Source organism: Barbus barbus (genome assembly GCF_936440315.1).
Source record: "Barbus barbus genome assembly, chromosome: 2".
In the NCBI taxonomy this organism is placed as follows: domain Eukaryota; kingdom Metazoa; phylum Chordata; class Actinopteri; order Cypriniformes; family Cyprinidae; genus Barbus; species Barbus barbus.
Genome location: NC_136730.1, coordinates 41,163,825 through 41,183,867, shown reverse-complemented (window position 1 = coordinate 41,183,867; position 20,043 = coordinate 41,163,825). Strand labels below are relative to the sequence as shown.

General features: G+C 44.2%; 1 protein-coding gene across 1 annotated transcript in view; it reads left to right on the top strand.

Moving 5' to 3' along the window:
* Window positions 1-17,138, top strand: part of pmfbp1 (polyamine modulated factor 1 binding protein 1) — a gene marked incomplete at both ends in the record, with an annotated part of 130,849 nt that extends 113,711 nt beyond the window's left edge. The window contains 8 exon segments of the mRNA XM_079435810.1: window positions 751-882; window positions 1,702-1,869; window positions 1,958-2,125; window positions 5,835-5,990; window positions 6,065-6,237; window positions 14,270-14,344; window positions 14,516-14,609; window positions 17,067-17,138. Coding sequence (XP_079291936.1) covers window positions 751-882; window positions 1,702-1,869; window positions 1,958-2,125; window positions 5,835-5,990; window positions 6,065-6,237; window positions 14,270-14,344; window positions 14,516-14,609; window positions 17,067-17,138 — 1,038 coding nt within the window.
* Window positions 17,139-20,043: the final 2,905 nt, after the last annotated feature.

The window sequence follows — 20,043 nt, the reverse complement described above, 5'->3', positions numbered from 1 at the left end:
CCCTCTGAGTTACGATATAGTTTAAATGATGCAAATGTGTACAAATCAGGTAGAAATATGATTTTATTACTCTTCTCTGTGCTGAAGAGATGTTAGTCTGAAGCAAAGCTGCTCACTCTGTTCATCTGGTTGTAAATTTACTCTTCTATCTTTAGAAACTTTCATAGATCTGATCCAAAAGTCAGTAGCAGTTTCAAATGAATCTCCCTAATCCCAGTTTAATATCTGTCGTGCAGGAGTATATCTCTAATTTAGCCCGCCATCTGAGTGAATATGTCAGCCGTGGCGTTCTCTTCACATCTTTCCAGTTTATCTGTGATGCTCTGCACTATTAGGAGGTCATACCACGAGGATTAAAATTTGCCTTGATCTTTTGAAAATAAAAGAGTTTAAGGTAATAAACATACTGTAACTTTCAAAATGCAAAACTCCTCAACGTTTGTGTTGCAAAAATGGCTATTTCAGAAATCCTTGGATTTCTGCTGTCAGCAAAAAAGAATAAATACATTAATAATTTATTTGCCATATATGATATATAAAAGCATGTATATGTAGCCTATGTGATACAGTCCCTTCCAAGAATGTGACTGTCAACTCTCCATCTTCTCTGTATTTGTGTGTGTGTGTGTTTGTGTGTGTGTGTGTGTGTGTGTGTGTGTGTGTGTGTGTGTGTGTGTGTGTGTGTGTGTGTGTGTGTGTGTGTGTGTACTGTAGCTGTGTGAACAGGAGAAGCTTCTAATCACACATCAGGAGAGTGTTTCTGAGCTGCAGCTCACCATCCACAGACTGCAGGAAGAGGAAGTGAACAGCCAGACTCAACTGCAGCTGTGCAGGAGAGAACTGGAAACCAAAGATGAACAAGTGCAGAAGCACTACCAAGAGGTATTATGGGAACACCACATATTAAAGGGGTCATATGATGCTTCCTTTCAAGCTGTTCGTGCATATAAGATCCATATAAGACTAAAGTCTCAAACCCAAAGAGATATTATTTATAAAAGGTAAGACTCATCTACGCTTAAAACTCATCCTGAAACGCCTCACTCAAACACACCTCTACATATCTACGTCACTGTGTTGGAAGATAACACCACCCAAATGTTTACGCAAAGAAAGAAGGCGTAACTTTTATTCTCGCTGTAGTATTGTTGCCGCTGCTGCCAAGTCGTGGAGACGCTGTGTGTTTTCAAATATTGGGCGTAACATTTCCATCGCATGCTTGAGGTATCCGGCCAATCACAACGCATGCACACACCATGCTTCTCAGAACGATGAGCTTTGTAAAAATCGGCGCGTTTCAGAAAGGCAGGGCAGAGAGGATAAACAATAATGTACGGAATGTGGAAAAGAATGGATTACACCAAATACACAAAGTTATTTTTAGCATCGTCATATGACCCCTTTAATAATCCAGAATCTTTATCCAGTGCTTTTGTTCGTTTGATTGCTTCTATTGTCCTCATTTGCGAGTCGCTTTGGATAAAAGCATCTGCTAAATGACTAAATATAAAAAATATATATTTTTTTAGCTAGTTATCAAGACAAGTTTCATTAAGTTTTTCATGAAGTTTTTTTTTCCCTAACAATGTGAAAGTTTTTTTATTGCATCCTTGCTAAATAAGAGTATTAATTTCTTACAGACCCCAAACTTTGAACAGTAGTGTAAGATAAGTGTTGCAAGTCTTGCTGCTCTTTTCTCAGATGAGCGTTCTGCAGGCTACGGTGTCCAGGCTGAAGCTGGATCTGGAGCAGGAGCAGGAGTGGCGGCGGCAGGGGATACGAGAGGCAGTCAAGGCCGATCAGAGAGGGAGAGAGCTGAGACTGGAGCTCAGCACAGCACAGGCCTCCCATAAAGAGTATATGGAGCTGGTACACTCACTTACACTACCACACAGACACAATGTGAACCATGCCAATACACTGGAGACAGATATCAGCAGTTAGCTGTGTGTTCTAGCTGGCTGAGTACAGTCGAGAGGTGACGGCCCAGAGGAGTGAGCAGGCCCGTCTGCAGCAGTGCCTGATCCAGCTGACAGAGGAGAGGGCGACTCAGGAGGAGCGAGTCAGACAGATGAGCGCAGATCTACAGAGAGCGTACAATGAGAGCAGTTGCTCTCAGGAGGAGGTACGACTGATGCATATGCATATCGGGATTCATTGTTCAGCCTATATTTGTTACCATTTACATTTATTCATTTGGCAAGACGATTTTATCCAAAGTAACATGCATTGCATCCAAGGTATACTTTTGTATTATTAGTTCATGCCACTAGATTAATTGCAGCTTTGTAGATGTTTATGTATGGTCTTAATTCAGTAAGAAAATGAACGTGCAAAATTCCTCACAAATGCAATATGTAAAGTAGTAACATACACCTGTATTTCAACTGACATTTTCATACCCATACATGCAACACTAGGTTCAAAATGATTCAAATGAATGTCATTTGCATTTTCTGTTTCCCATACTACTTTTGTTTATTACTTTAATTACAAGTAAAAAAGCATATAATTTTCAGAATTAAAATTTAAGGAAATGGAAATTGAGATTTAAACATCATCTGAATGCTAATAAATAAGCTTTCCATTGATGTATGGTTTGTTAGGATCGGACAATATTTGGCTGAGATAGAACTATTTGAAATCTGGAATCTGAGGGTGCAAAAACATCAAAATATTGAGAAAATTGTTGTCCAAATAAAGTTCTTAGCAATGCATATTACTAATTAAAAATTAAGTTTTAATATATTTACAGTAGGAAATTTACTAAATATCTTCATGGAACATGATCTTTATTTAATGTCCTAATGATTTTTGGCATAAAAGAAAAATGGTAACACTTTAGAATAGGGAACACTTATTCACAATTAACTACAAGTGTTCTCTCAATAAATTCCTAATTTGCTGCTTATTAATAGTTAGTAAGGTAGTTGTTAATTTAGGTATTGGGTAGGATTAGGGATGTAGAATAAGGTCATGCAGAAACACATTAATATGTGTTTAATTAGTACTAATAAATGGCTAATATTCTAGTAATATGCATGCTAGTTAAGAGACCCTAAAATAAAATGTTACCAGAAAAATCAATAATTTTGACCCATACAATGTATTTTTGGCTATTGCTACAAATATACCCCAGCGACTTAAGACTGGTTTTGTGCTCCAGGGTCACAGTTGTGTTTAGACTCACAATTAGGTCATCTGAAATTGTTATTTTTATTTTTTCATAATTTTTCTTGCTTTTTCAGCAAATTATGTTTCTGTTTTAATGCAAATAAAAGCCTAAATTAAATCTATTCCTCATATCAAGTAATTGTGTCTTGGATTAAACGACTCAATTTATATTGTTTAATTTTACAATGTCTTTATGAACTTTTTAAAGCTTAAAGGTTTTGGTTACTTGGATTTTCAATGGAGGGATGGGAATCTCTCAGGTTTCATTACAAAATATCTTAATTTGTGTTTAAGATATATTAAGATTAACCCAAGTCTTATAGGTTTGGAGTGACGTGGGTGAGTAAATAATGACAGAATTTTCAGTTTTGGGTAAAGTACCTCCTACAGAAATGGTTGACTAATACTAATGCTATTGTGGCCACAAACCCAAACCTACACCTAAAATCTGATTGGTTGATAAAAAAAAATTCCAGAACCAACAGTGATGTCCATAAGGAAGGGAGTTCTCTGACTTTGGCAAACCCCTCAGTGACACTTTGTCCTGAAGTACCTAAAATATGTGCAAAACTGCAGTGCTTGTGCAGACAGTAGGGCCAGTATAGTTATTTAAACCATTCTCTCTCATTCTTTAAGAGCTGTCAGTTTTGTAGGGTAACTCTAATTGGTTTTGGATAACCATCCTCATCATTTTATGGTCAGCAAACTCTACAGGATAACAATAAAACTGAAAAATAAAAAAATAAAGTGTCTCCACTGTCCAGGCCCTAATGTATACATACACACACACACACACACACACACTCACTCATGCATACACCCCAGTCGGACTGCAGAAATAATGATTATTCGTGTGTGTTGTGCATCGGTTGTCTGTTTTCAGCTCTGGCTTTTAAAAATAATTGCTATTGGTGCTGCAGCCATATCAGAGGAAGGCCAATAATGATTCTCGCCAGTCGTGTGGAACACAGCATGCAAGGATGCGGGGGGAGACAGACGCCAGAATAAAGGCGGCTATCATTTCTGTGTGTGTTTGTCTGCCTGGCACATAATTATGGTTGCATAAGGTTGTGTATTCATATGGAGTGTGTGTGTGCGAGGTGCTATGATTACAGCGAGCGAGCGTGTGTGTGTGTGTGTGTTTGCAAATATACTCCGGCCCCCATCTATAAATCAGGTGTGAATTGAAGAAACTGATGAAGTCGAGAATCTCATTTGAGTGTGTGTGTGTGTGTGGGATCACAGAGGGATTAGAGTTGGATATAAAGCTGCACAGGTGTCTGAGACTACCTCATAACCTGCTCTCACACACACACACGCACGCAGCATTTTAATTGTCTTTCCCCTTTTCTTCACCGCTTTTATTGGCTCTCCTCTGCAGTGTGTGTGTGCTCTGGGTAAAGGTCACTGCGCTCCACCATCTTACACACTGACAGCGTTACTAGCCATGAAACTAGTCTGCCTTTTAATTTAAGATGAATTCTGCTATGCTAAAAACCTGAGATCTCATATGAGCCGAAATTGCGTGAGCTGCTATAGATTTGCCACATCGTAATAGTGATTTGTTCAGGGATAGAGATTTTAATGCAGGTATAGATTAAGTCAGCACTTGTATTTTGTGTCCTTTGCAGAGGAATATTATCAGCATATTATATACCACAAACTTGTGTATGTAGACACACACACACACACATATATATAATTTTATTTCAGCTTGTAACATTTCTCATTTCCATGTAGTTTACTTTAAGATTTATTTTGGATAGTTCTCCCAAAAATGAAAATGTTGTCATTAATTTCTCACCCTCATGACATTCCAAACCAATAAGACCTTCGCTCATCTTCAAACAAAAAATACGATATTTTTGATGTAATATGAGAGCTTTGACCCTTCCTGAATGTTCATTTTTGGGTGAAATATCCCTTTAAAAACTAAAGTAAAGTAAACTAAAACTTGACAAAAATATAGACATACTTTTAAAAACAAAAACTCATTAAAATAACAAAACACAATGGAAAAAGGAAACGGAAAATATCACAATAAAATCTAATTTAAAATATTAACAAAAACTATAATAGTATATCAATAATACTTAACACTGATACACACAAAAGTCTGGGGTCAGTAGGATATTTTAAATTTGAAAATACAAAACAGTAACATTATGAAATATCATTCAAATTGAAAATATCTGTTTTAAAATGTAATTTTAACAATACCTCTGATGTCAAATCTGAATTATTATCATTACTCCAGTCTGCAGTGTCACATGATCCTTCAGAAATCATTCTAATTACTGATTTGCTGCTCAAGGAACATTTCTTATCATATTGAAAATGGTTGTGCTGCTTAATATTTTTGTGGAAAATGTGATTTTTTAGGATTCTTTGACGAATAGAAAGTTCAAAAGAATATTTTTTCACAGTTTATCAATTTAATTTATCAATGCTTAATAGTTTCTTCAGACAAGAAGTCAATTCCCAGGTAAAAAGCTTATTGCAGGCAGTCTTGCCTCAAAATCAGGTCATTGGTAGAGCCACAAACGAACTGGGGAAGTGAACATAATAAAAGCTATTGTGTAGTTATAGTCTCTGCACATTTGGAAGTATTTAAGTATTTAAATTTGGCCTTTAATTAGGACTGATTTCTGTCGCTTCAGGCTCGGGCGTGTGAGGGGCGACTGGCGGAGCTGCACACCCAGCTGACGCGCTCACAGCAGCAGATGACGGCCCTGCAGGCCAGAGACGAGGAAGTGCTCATGCTAAAGATGGAGATGGCCTCTCTCAGAGACAACTACACTGCTAAAGTAGCTCAGGTCAGCCACAGTATCCTAACCTCATTTCTATTATTCAGCTGTGTTTCTGTGTTAATCTGTCTCTTCCTGTGCAGGTCGAGGCTTTGCTCTCACAGATGGACGCTCTCAGTCAGAAGTACAGCGCAGCTGTGTGTGAGGCCGATGTTCTGCGGCAGTGTTTAGGAGATGCACGGAGTGACAGCTCTCGACTTCACAGGGAAAGCGAGCTAGTCGTGACCAATGTGAACCAGTGGGTGAAGGAGCAAAAGTAAGAATCTTGTCTTTTGCATTCAACAAAAATGATCTTTTTGACAAGTAATCATTCAGTGTCATGAAATTACATTAAGTGTAAAATGCTAAAAGCACAGCTGTTGGAATACTTGATTCTGGTTGGTCGATTACTGCATTCTGCTGACAAATGTTTTTGTATAATGATAACTACATCGTATGTATCATCATGACAGGCAAAGCCATTATTATTCTTAAAACTAAGGCCTGGTTTCACACGATTAAACCAAGGCCTAAGGCCTGGTTTCACACGGCTAAACCACGATTAGGCCATAGTTCAATTAAGAGATTTAAGTAATTTTATAAACGTGCCTTAGGAATAAAACATTACTGGAGTACATCTTCAGACAAAACAAGGGCACTGATATATTTTAAGATCAGTCAGAGCAAGTTTCTTACAGTTTGAACAGCTCAGCTCGGACTAAGCTTAAGCCTTGTCTGTGAAACCGGGGGTAACGCTATTAAAAATCTTTTTTTGAAATCGAAATGATTTGTAATTGAAATAAAGCTGAAATAAATTATGAATATTAGATGAAAAAATAATTGAAATAATAAAAAAAAAATGAAAATTAGAAATGTTGCCTTGACAACTAACAGAAAGAAATGTTCCCTATCTGTCGGTCACTACGAGTTATGTCGTGACGACATTAGGGGATTTACTTGGAAGCCCCGACTGCCTCTGATAAGAGAAAACGCCAATGAAATTTGGCTAGTGGATTTTGCATACCTGAGCCACTCCCCGTGCATACGGGTATAAAAGGGCGACAGGTGCATCCACTCATCAGATTTTTGCTTCGGAGCCGAGTGGATGAGAAGTCTTGCGATCTCCACAAAGCCTTCTGCCTCAGAAAAAAAGAGTTTGTTCCTGGGTGGCGTCACGGTGCAGACAGCGGTGTCCCTGCAGCAGCGATTCCCCTGGGCACTTCACCTGAAAGAGCAAATTTCTAAAACACTGGGCGGTTCGCGTCTTTTTAAAGATGCCGTTCCGTCCGTGTTCTCTTGGTTGCGGTCGCTTCCTGTCCTCGGATGACGGTCACGAGCGTTGTCTTCAGTGTCTGGGCATCCAGCACGCTGAAGATGCGTTTGTGGATGAGTCATGCGCCTGTTGTGGGCGTATGAACATGGCAACGCTGCGATCTCGCCTTTCCTTTCTGAAAGGATTGGCACCCTCTGCCGCCACCCGTCCCGGTCTCTCTGGCTCGAGCAGAGGACCGCCGGCTGGCGCTCTGGGAGATCTGAGGGTGACGGTAAGAGCTTCTCCGCCGGGCACGTCCCCGCGGACCTCTTACTCCTCCCGCAGCGCTTGTTCCGTCCGGTTCCCGAGTGATTTCGCTGGTTCGCCTCACGGGGCCGCCAGCATTTCATTCGGTGCGCCGCCCGAGGATCAGATGTCGATCGCGGCATCGGGGGATGGGCTTTCGTCCTCTGAGGATGAACGATCGGCGGGGCTGCCCCCCTCGGGTGTTGTCGCCACTGCCGATCCGGACCCAGAGCTGACGGCCATGCTTGCCCGGGCAGCCGTGAGTATCGGGCTGGAGGTCAACAGACCGCCCAGTCCCGAGCCCTCGCGGCTGGATGATTGGTTCATCGGCGCAAAACGCGACCAGCGGCCGCACTTTGCCCCGGTGCCTTTCTTCCCGGAGGTGCATGAGGAGCTGACGAAGTCGTGGACGGCCCCTTTCACGGCCAGAAGCCGCTCGTCTCCCTCCTCCGTCCTCACTACCCTCGATGGCGGGGCGGCCAGGGGGTACGTGGATATTCCCCAGGTGGAGAGAGCGGTTGCGGTGCACCTGTGCCCGCAAAACGCCGCCACCTGGAGGAATCGTCCGCGTCTCCCGTCCAAAGCCTGTAAGCTGACGGCCGCACTCGCCGCCAAGGCCTACAGCGCTGCGGGCCAGGCCGCCTCTGCCCTGCATGCCATGGCCATCCTGCAAGTTCACCAGGCCAAGGCACTAAAACAAATGCACGAGGGTAGTCCCGACCCGGGGTTGATGCAGGAGCTGCGCACGGCGACTGACTTCGCTCTCCGGGCGACGAAAGTCACGGCGCGGTCCCTCGGGAAGGCGATGTCCACGTTAGTGGTCCAAGAGCGCCATCTCTGGCTCAATCTGGCCGAGATGAAGGATGTCGACAAAGTACGCTTTCTCGACGCCTCCATCTCCCAGACGGGGCTATTTGGCGACACTGTCGAGGGTTTTGCCCAGCAATTCTCGGCAGTACAGAAGCAGACGGAGGCAATTCAGCACATCCTCCCTAAACGGCGGGATGCTCCAGCTGCCACCGCTGGCCCAAGGGCCAGGCCCCAGTCTGCTGGTCGCCGTGGGCGCCCTCCTGCGTCCTCCAGAGCTCCTCCGCCCCGTGCTGAGTCGTCACCTAGGCCGGTGCGTCGAGCCTCTCGCAGGAGTGCGGCGCCCCCTGCGCCTCAGCCGGCCGCCAAGTCCTCCAGGAAGACGACAAAGCGGCCCTGACGCGCACAACCCGGAGATGGAGGAATTTGCTCTTTCCCAGGAGACGACGAGGCTAGCGTCGCTCCTTCCCCCGGAGGAGGGCCGGGTGGAGAATCCTGTGTTTTCTTTTCTTTCTGTTCCGCCACTGGCTCAAGGGCCAGTGGTACCCACATTGTCAAAGAAAGAGCAATTTCCCTTTCCTCCGGGTTCCCAGGTCTGCGGGCTGACAGTGTGCGACGCACTGCCTCCTCACTCTCACCCGAGACCCATATTGCCAGTGGCCAAGAGAGTGCGGTCTGGGGACGCGATGCCTCCCCGCGCACCTCTAGCCAGTCCCCCCGGGGACTCAGGGAGTTTTGTGGGGATGAGTCAGAACGCACCGCCTTCTGCTCCATCCAACCTTACTCCCCCTCGCTGCACCACTGCGGGCACGTCGATTGTGCCTTTGGTGCCACTTGCACGGTATCTGGGGGCGTGGCTTGCGCTACCCAGCCCGTCTCGCTGGCTCATTCGCACAGTTCGACTCGGCTATGCGATTCAGTTCGCCAGGCGGCCTCCCAGGTTCAGCGGCATCCTCGAGACTTCGGTGGCAGTCCGAGATGCACCTGTCCTGCGCGAGGAGATTGCTGTCCTTCTGGCAAAGGGTGCGATCGAGCCGGTCCCTCCAGCCGAGATGAGGCAGGGGTTTTACAGCCCCTACTTCATCGTGCCCAAGAAAGGCGGTGGCCTCCGGCCAATCCTGGACCTGCGAGTCTTGAATCGGGCCCTACACAAGCTCCCGTTCAAGATGTTGACACAGAAGCGCATTGTCAAATGCGTGCAGTCCGCGGATTGGTTTGCAGCGATCGACCTGAAGGACGCTTACTTTCAGGTCTCGATTCTCCCTCGACACAGACCGTTCCTACGGTTTGCGTTCGAGGGGCGGGCATGGCAGTACAGGGTCCTCCCCTTCGGGCTCTCCCTGTCTCCCCGTGCCTTCACGAAGGTGGCGGAGGGCGCCCTTGCCCCGTTACGGGAAGTGGGCGTCAGGATCCTCAACTATCTCGACGATTGGCTCATTCTGGCCCGGTCGCGAGAACAGTTGTGTGGTCACAGGGACCTGGTGCTCCGGCACCTCAGCCAGTTGGGGCTTCGGGTCAACTGGGAAAAGAGCAAGCTCTCCCCTGCGCAGAGAATCTCTTTTCTCGGTGTGGAGTTAGACTCCGTGAGTATGACGGCACGTCTCACGGACGAGCGTGCCCAATCAGTGCTGAACTGCCTGAGTTCCTTCAGAGGCAGGACAGTGGTTCCGCTGAAACAGTTTCAGCAGCTCCTGGGGCATATGGCATCCGTAGCCGCAGTCACGCCGCTCGGGTTGCTTCATATGAGACCACTTCAGCACTGGTTACACTCACGGGTCCCGAGATGGGCATGGCGCCGCGGGACACGTCGTGTGACCATCACACAGTCGTGTCGCCGCTCTTTCAGCCCCTGGTCAGACCTTGCTTTCCTACGGGCCGGGGTGCCCTTAGGACAAGTGTCCCGGCATGTTGTTGTCACAACAGATGCCTCCAGCATGGGCTGGGGCGCTACATGCAACGGGCAGGCTTTGGCACATCAACTGCCTAGAGCTGTTGGCAGTGCATCTGGCCTTAAAGCAGTTCTGGCCACTGCTTCTAGGCCAGCACGTGTTGGTCCGCACGGACAACACTGCGGCTGTTTCGTACATCAACCGGCAGGGGGGTCTACGATCACGCCGCATGTCACAGCTCGCCCGCCATCTCCTCCTCTGGAGTCAGTCACAGCTCAAATCGCTGCGCGCCGTCCACATTCCGGGGGAGCTCAATCGTGCAGCCGACGCGCTCTCACGACAGCTCACGTTCCCCGGAGAATGGCGACTCCATCCCGAGACGATCCGGCTGATTTGGAGTCGATTCGGGGAAGCTCAGGTAGACCTGTTTGCTTCCCGCGAGTCCTCCCACTGCCAGCTGTATTTCTCCCTGACCGAGGCCCCCCTCGGCACGGACGCACTGGCACACAGCTGGCCTCGGGCTCTGCGCAAGTATGCGTTTCCCCCAGTGAGCCTGATCGCACAGACGCTGTGCAAGGTCAGGGAGGACGAGGAGCAGGTCTTGTTGGTTGCGCCATATTGGCCCACCCGGACCTGGTTTCCAGAACTCACCCTCCTCGCGACAGCCCCTCCCTGGCGCATCCCTCTGAGGAAGGACCTTCTTTCTCAGGGGCTCGGCACCATATGGCACCCGCGTCCAGATCTGTGGAACCTCCATGTGTGGCTCCTGGATGGGACGCGGCAGACTTGAGTGGCCTGCCACAGGCTGTGGTGGACACCATCATTCAGGCTAGGGCCCCTTCAACTAGGCAAGCCTATGCACTGAAGTGGAGTCTGTTCGCGGACTGGTGTTCTTCTCGTCGGGAGGACCCCCGAAGATGCACGGTTGGAGTGGTGCTTTCTTTCCTGCAAGAGAGGTTGGAGCGCAGGCTGTCGCCCTCCACCTTGAAAGTGTACGTGGCTGCTATTGCGGCCCATCACGATGCAGTGGACGGCCGGTCCCTGGGGAAGCACGATCTCATCGTGAGGTTCCTGAGGGGTGCCAGAAGGTTAAATCCTCCTAGGCCACCCCTGATGCCCTCCTGGGATCTCTCTATTGTCCTGGCTGGACTTCAGAGGGGTCCCTTTGAGCCGCTGGACTCAGTCGAGCTGAAATTCCTGTCGGCCAAGACAGCGCTCCTGACCGCGCTCACTTCCATCAAGAGGGTCGGGGACCTCCAAGCATTTTCGGTAAGCGAAGAGTGCCTTGTGTTTGGGCCGGCCTACTCTCACGTTGTCCTGAGACCCCGGCCTGGATACGTGCCTAAGGTTCCCACCACGCCTTTCCGCGATCAGGTGGTGAACCTGCAAGCACTGCCCTCGGAGGAGGCAGACCCAGCCTTGGCGTTGCTGTGTCCCGTAAGAGCGCTGCGCATATACGTGGACCGCACCCGGAGCTTCAGAAGCTCCGAGCAACTCTTTGTCTGCCACGGAGGTCAGCAGAAAGGGAAGGCTGTCTCCAAGCAGAGGTTGGCCCACTGGATAGTGGATGCCATCGCCTTGGCGTACCAATCCCAAGGCGAGCCGTGCCCCCTCGGGGTGAGGGCTCACTCCACACGGAGTGTTGCCTCCTCCTATGCGCTGGCGCACGGCGCCTCTTTGGCAGACATCTGTAGAGCTGCGGGCTGGGCGACACCGAACACCTTCGCGAGATTCTACAGTCTCCGCGTTGAGCCAGTCTCTTCCCGTGTGTTGGGTAACAGGTAAGTGGCGGGAAGAGTTGGCCGGTGTCACGCTTGCTGCGCCATTCCCCCTTACCCGGGGATACGAGCGCCTATTCTCTCCTCCAGTTAGTTCCCCGAACGGCGAACCCTGGCGGAGTTCCTCCAGCACCCCCGGCAGTCAGACTGGGCGGAGCAGTCTGACGCCAGGCCCAGTACCGGTGTTAGCTTGCCCGGGTCTCCGGTCAGCCCCTGTACTCGGCTAGGTGCCCGTGCGGCCTGATTCCCTTCGGGTGATCCCACACGTGTATTCATCCACGGTACGGTTTCCCTCATGGTAAACCCGTGTCTTCCCTTTGACAGAGCTCTGTCAGGCCCTGCTGGCAGCCTTCCTCCCTTCTCCTAGGTAGGATCTGCCCCAGGGTCCAGGCGTATGTAGCACTGCCCCAGGCTTGGGCCAGTCCATACCAGTGTCTCCACACGTTACCTCCCTTCGGGCAGGGTGTGGCCTCCGTAGCGCCCTTCTCCGGAAGGCTCGCTTCCCCGTCGTTACTGCCGGGCTGTAACAACAAACAGGAAAGACTTGAAGCAATCTTTCATAGAAGGTCGAAATCCCTTCCGATTTCTGGGGAAAGGAACAGCGGCTTGGCTATCTCCAGCAGCAATGTACTCAGTGGTCCCTGCGGGCACCAAGGTTAGCGAATTTGCGCTGGGGCGACGGGAAGGTTGCGACCTTCGCATCGCATTTGTCTGTCACGCGCTAGCTTGTCAACATCTGCATGCCACAAGGTCGTGACGGGGTTCAGGTTGTGGCGCTTTCCATAGACCCCTAATGTCGTCACGACATAACTCGTAGTGACCGACAGATAGGGAACGTCTCGGTTACGTACGTAACCCTCGTTCCCTGATGGAGGGAACGGAGACGTTATGTCCCCATGCCACAATCTCGAACCATCGCTGGTTGCCAGGGACACGTTCTCGGCTCCTCAGCGGAAAACCTGATGAGTGGATGCACCTGTCGCCCTTTTATACCCGTATGCACGGGGAGTGGCTCAGGTATGCAAAATCCACTAGCCAAATTTCATTGGCGTTTTCTCTTATCAGAGGCAGTCGGGGCTTCCAAGTAAATCCCCTAATGTCGTCACGACATAACGTCTCCGTTCCCTCCATCAGGGAACGAGGGTTACGTACGTAACCGAGACGTTTATGTTGAAGTACTAAAATGACTAAAACTGAAAATAAAAATAAAGCTTGATAGAAATATTCACAAAATTGCATAAAATGGTTAAAACATCACTATAATTAAAATGAAAACTAAACATATAAACCTGAATTAAAAATATTAATAAATGCTATAATATATAATATAATAATATATTTTACAAATATATATTATTATATTAATAAAAATAATATAATAATATTATATAAATATAAATAATTTATTATATAAATAAAATATATTTATATAATATAAATAATACTAAAATAACACTGGCCCTTGCAACTGATTTCTTGTCTAAACTGACAAATATTAGCTATTTAATTTGAATATTTTTGCTCAGAAATTGCTAATACATTTCAAAGAAATGGCAAGTAAACACACTGAAATAAACACGGTATTTTCAAGTAGAAAGAATTTAGTTTTGTTTGTTTGTATTGTAAAACATTGCTTCATTTAGTTTGTGTTTTGTATCACTTTATCTCTTCTATTATAACAAAATAATAATTTCCACTCAAATCAGTACTTCGTGTCTATTTATGTTTTTATTTTGTATTTTAATAAGTAGCTGTCTAATTAACAGTCGGTCATCATTGCCTAATAGACACATTCATACACTTTAAAAAATGATTTTTCAAAGTTGTAAAATAAAACTAATATTATAGGAGTACCTGTTTAATGTTTTTAATTCCATTTTTTGTAATTTGTTGTGAGATTTATAAGCAATTTATAAGTGGAAACATTTCTTTTATTGTTTTATTTTTTGCCATACCTTCCCGTATCACCCTTTTAGTGTTTATTTTGCAATAATGTCTGTCTGGCTGAATGTTTTCCTTACATAACATTAAATGTGAGTTTTTACTGCATTATATATTGCAGATCGTATCCCATGTTGCGTTGCATAGTTCCTATTGGAACCAGTATATAGATTTACAAAGTCTAGAAAGTGTCTGTGGCGCATCAGAAGTTTTGCATCCAGAGAGAGGCAGTGTTATAATGGCTGTATCATTATCATTCAGCATCATGGTTCATTGTGACAGCAGCTCGCAGCTTCCTCACTGCAGCCCATTATCTCTGCCCCTGCTCCACTCCAGGCACACTAATGAGAAACTGGCACTCAAGATCAAAGACCAGAGCAGGAAGATCATCCACCTGACAGCTGAGAGAGAGTAAGCCCCGCTCACCCTGTCCAAAACTGTTTCCTCTCCTCTCAGCTAGGAGTGTGTACAAACATGGATTTTAGGTCCAAGTAGCAGTGAATGTGCATGCAAAGATACGGAGAGAGGGTGCGCTTGTGTGAAATGGGATTAGGCTGTAATGTTTGTCCTGTCTTCATGCAGTCACCTTCAGGAGAATGTGAAGGGTTTACAGGAGGAAACCAGGAGGCTGAAAGCAGAGCTGGATAAAGAGAGAATGGAAGCAGAGCGACTGAAGGTAACACACACTTCAGCGCAAAGCCTCTAACACACTCCAGCACACGTCCGTAGATATTTTTTATCAGTATCAATTTTTAAGTTGAAGCCAACATGAAACTGAAGTTATGACCGGCTTTACTACCGTATTGTGACATATTTCAGAGTGAGACGGCTATTGAGCAAGAAAAAAAATGTTGGGCGGCACTTAATCAGTTACTGAGTGGACTATGAGAACTGATCATTGGATACAGAAATGGAGGCAGATCTGAATGCAGCTGGTTTAACTGCAGCCAGACACCGAGTTAGTCGTTTCACAATCAATCAAAAAAATCAATCAATCAATAATACACTACCATTCAAAAGTTTGGAGGCAGTACAATTTATTTTAGTTTTTATTTTTTTTAAGAAGAGGGGCACATTACATTGATCAAAAGCGACAGTAAAGACATTTATAATGTTACAAAACATTTATATTCCAAATAAATTATGTTCTTTTAATTCATCAAAGAATCCTGAATCCTGAAAACTATCATGTTTTCCACAAAACAATATTTAACAAACGTGTTTTCAACATTGATAACAATCAGAAATGTTTACTGAGCAGCTAATTATATTATATTAATGTATTAATGTATTAGAATGATTTCTGAAGGAAAACCATGTGACACTGAAGACTGGAGTAATGATGCTGAAAATTCAGCATTGACATCACAGAGATAAATTACATTTTAAAATATATTAAAAATAAAATGGTTATTTTATTTTGTAATAATTTTTCACAATATTACTATTTTTACTATTTCAGGTTTTGATCAAATAAATGCAGCCTTGATGAGCACAAGAGACTTCAAAAGCATTCAAAAATATATATCAAATAAATTCACAGCTGAATTGCTCGCAATAAGTCCAGTAACATGCATAAAGAAAATCTTTCTTTTTTTTTTTTTTTGTCATAGAGTTTTATGGGAAAATTGCACTTTTACAATTTTATAACATTCACATCCTACCCAACCCAATGATCTCAAACTAAAACAGAAAAACATATGAAAAAGGTTCAACTACATAATTAATAGGGGAAATTAAAACGAAATAAATTAACATATAAATTAACATCCTCAAAGTAGTAAAGGAGAAAAATAATTGTACCTCTCCTCAATCTACCTCCAGGATTTATATATCATTAAAGTAAGTAATACATTGTTGCCATTTTTCAAAAAAGCATTCCGCCCTGCCTCTGATATTGTACTTGACTTTTTCTAAAAAGAAGATTAAATCTTTAAGCCACACTGATATAGAAGGAGGTTGTGGGGAGGTCCAAGATAACACAATTCTGCTCCAAGCAAGCAATGATGCAAATGCCACAGCACTACCTTGTTTATGGCTCAACGGCTGACACTGAGATGGAACTTCAAATATCAAGCATCGCGTTAGTTCAAGCAGGCCATGTCAGTCAAGCTTGCATCAGCTGACGATCAGCTGTTCTTGACACATACCAATCCAGTTTCGACACCTGTTACTCACTCAGCTTCTCTTCTATTGCTTGGCTGCACACCACTCTAACTCCCTCCACCCTCCTCCATCCCCAACTCCTCCTAGCTGGGATTTATTTATTTAAATCTGATATCTGTTGAGGTTGTTTGAGTACATGGCAATCATCCTTTATGTATCTGGCTGTTTACAACAATTCATGGTAAATAGTGAATTGATATATGTGTGCATTACTGGATCTGTTCTGTTGCCCCAGGGGGGTTTGACTTGCTGCTCTCCCGGCTCTGTCCAGGTATGGCTGCATGGACAGGCGCATGGAGTTCGCCCCGAACAGAACCATACCGCCAACATTAACTGTGTGCTTTTATTGTAATAAATATACTTTGACGAAAGTGGTCCTGACTGAAATGGCAAATAAAGGGCAGATGTCTAATTAGATTTTAAGAATATCGATGACAATTTTAAAGAAAGAGTTCCAACATTTTTGCAGTTTGGGACAGAGTGCAAACATATGGCTGAGGTTACAGGGTGAAAGTTTGCATTTTTCTATTTTTATATATGTATTTTAGATTGCCTTTGATCCTGTAATTGGTCACCATTTTTGCATTTTAATTTTACATGGTCCTGCTGTGTGTTTTCTCTGTCGAATATGAAAGTACAAATAATCCATGTAGCCCTCCAGTAACCTGCATGCATAATAATTATACTTTAATTAATAAATAATTTACAAAATACTGTTCCAAATCCTTGCAGATTGAGTATAGCATGCCACGTTGCAGAAAATATCAACTTTTCAAATATATATTTTATGTAAGCTACCCTGTAGAATTTGTATTTCTCTTTATTTGTGTATTCTTGGTAATATATTTTGATAAGATTCTTATCTTATTTGCAACAATCAACTGTTTTTCACGATAACCGCAGCACTCACCTCACAAGTTGCAATCGTCATTGAGTGAATATTAACATTCACCTCTGTGGCAAACAGGCCGTACCTCCAATCTTCAGGATAAACAGCTCTCATATGCAGGTTTTGCCTCGAATCGCCTGTCCAGTTTGATCTTTCTTCTTCTTCTCTTATAATTCCTGAATGACCCAGTGCTGGCCATTTCCTATTACACCTCTTCCTGTCTTATTATTCTTTTCTCTCTGTTATCCCGTACTCATGCATAACATCAGCGAGACCGTCTTTGTTGTGATTAGGTTGGTATTTCTATCAGATGCAGAGAAAAGGTGCCCTATACCCACAGTTGAAGGTCCGTGTCACCATTAGTCATCTCATTCTGGAGGGCCTGTCCTCTCGCCGCGCAATGATCCCGCTCTGTAGGTACAGGCTTATCCTCTGTAATGGGATCTGATCTGATTCACACTTGTGAAATTGGAAAGGAGAAGTCTAGAGATGATTGGAGAACTTTTGGCAGAGTAGCGGCCGAGGGCTGGAGCTGCCGGTCTGAACCCAATCATTGGGGCGTTGTTGACCGTGCTGATGAGCCCATCCTGCAGGGATGAACCCGCTCTCCTCCCTGTTTGTTCTGAAGGTCCAGGACCTGCTCCACATGCCATCTTATTCCATTATTGATGAAGGAGAAGGAGCAAGAGAGTCAGAGACCTGCTCAGGGTCTGACTTTACAGTTATAGTACTTCAAAAGTTTTTATCAAGAAAAGTCAAAGAGCCAGTGACGCGTCTGGTATTGTTACCACAGAAAGTCTTGACTAATAATGCATAGTGCATTTTTAAGAAACGGTTCACTCAAAATTTTTAATTCTCTCATCGTAGAGGTTTGGTAAACTAAATGACTTTATTTCTTTCATTTCAATATTTTGTTTTCATTTTAGTTTTAGTCATTTTGTTTTGTGCTTTTTTTTTTCATTTTTATTAGATTGGTTATATTTCTATTTAGCTTTTTTTTGTAATTTTAGTAGTTCGACTTATTTCATTTCAGGTACATGCCAAGGTAGTATTTTCTCATTTCTAATTGGCATATGTGTTTGTAACTAGATTAAGAAACTTTTCCTTTTCTCCACTGTGAACACTCTCATACTTCATTGACTCATGAACCATTTTTATGTTGGTTTTATTATGGTGCTTATTTGACACATTCATTCCCTTTGATTATATTGAAATAAGGGGCCTGAACACTTTTTGTGTTTCACTGAAAAAAACATCGTACAGGTCTGTAACAACATGAGGATGAGCAAATAATGACAAAATAATAATAATAATAATTTGGGGGTGAACTATTCCTTTAAGTGTGCATGTAAATTTTTGTTGGTAGATGTGAAACCAGTAGAAAGGACAAATGACATACACACTGCCTATTTGCTGAGTTCTTATACCAAAGTAAAACTCAGCTAATGTTCTTCTAGGACACCCCAAGTACCTTCAGGACAGAGTAAATACAAATAAATAGATAGGAGAGGAAATGGCTTGTAGGCTTGTGGTTTATTTATGACAGGCAGGGCTCCTTCTCCATGCATGGATTCCCAGCTTTCATTAAGTGTCATTACTAGAGCTCTTAGGCCAGGTGTGGCCTTACAAATCTGCTGAGACCTGACATACAGCCCGATTCGAGGCTGCATGTATATGGATGGACTCTTTCAAGAAGAAGGGGCTTGATCCTTTGGTTGAGTAGATTCAGCTGTTAGTAAATACAGAACAGTACGACTGCTTGATTTGTTGTGATAAATAACTTATAATAGCCTCAGTCGTTCCATCAGAAAGCGGCGGTCGTGTTTACACCGCTGCGGAGGAGGGCATATATGGTCGCATTTAATGGCAGGCCTTGATCCAAATCATCGGGAGGGATGTTTATCACTGCGCTCTTGAGCTCGTTTTTTTTTTTTTTTTTCACTAATGTATAGATTTTAGAAGAGAAATAAAACAGAGATGCTTTTACAAGACATGCTAACCCCCCCCCAAACCTTGCTATTCATTAGCAATTTCCACTTTCCAGTTCACTTCTTTCAACGTCCCCTGATTGATGGAAAGCCTGGCATGTTTATTTGGATATCAGGGAATGAAATATTCATATTGTACGCTTTTCCAAGCAGAAGTTATCTGGGTGCAGCGTAAATGGTACTTGGGATTAGATTTTCACAGCAGATTGCAGTTATTAAAGAGAAAAAAAGGAGGGGGTTACAGGGAAGCTGCCATCTTCTGGGGAGCCAATCTATTTCTTTTCACGCAGACTTGGAGCAGCTGCATAGCCTCTTAATGCACTGAAGCAAAAGTGCTTTGGTCCGCAACCTTTCACGCCTTCCTCTCCCTTTTATATGATTGAATACTTAACTTTGATTTTGCCTTGAAAGCCTGTGCCATGGGGCCTGTTCGGTTGGCTCGTGGTGAGGCTGGCGTACCTGAGTGTTTGTCTGCTGCTAACTGCCCTTATTACTGGCTGTCTGTCAGCCTCTTGCCCACAGCTCATGTGCATCTTCTGCACATCATCTCGCACTCTTTATCTTCATATAAGACTGACTTTTAAGCTGTTTTCACACTTATGATGTGTTTTTTGTCTCTTATGATTGTTGCTTGTCACATTGTACAATGTGACTTGGGTAGGATCTTGGTTAAAAGCCTATGCAGACTGTGCGACATTGGTTTTTTGTTTGGTTTTTTTATGTCAGGCTGGGTAATGATTTGGTCATAACTGACAGCATTTACTGGGGATCAGTCGGGTCATATGCTCATTGACATGCAAAAATAAAAATGGTACTTTTCATGCTAGAAATGAAAAAAAGCGTAATTTGACAGCACGTTTGCATATCAACAATTATGAAATTTTGAAATTTGTTTTCAAAAGTTCGCATTTTCAGGCCCTCAAAAAGCCATTGTCATGTAAACAAATGGCCAAAACATACACACAAAATAATAATAATTTAATGAAAGCGGTGTCATGGAAACACCCCTCAAGAGTCTCATGGTTTAGTGAAAGAACCGTGAAGATTTTGGGGACTCATTCTTTAGA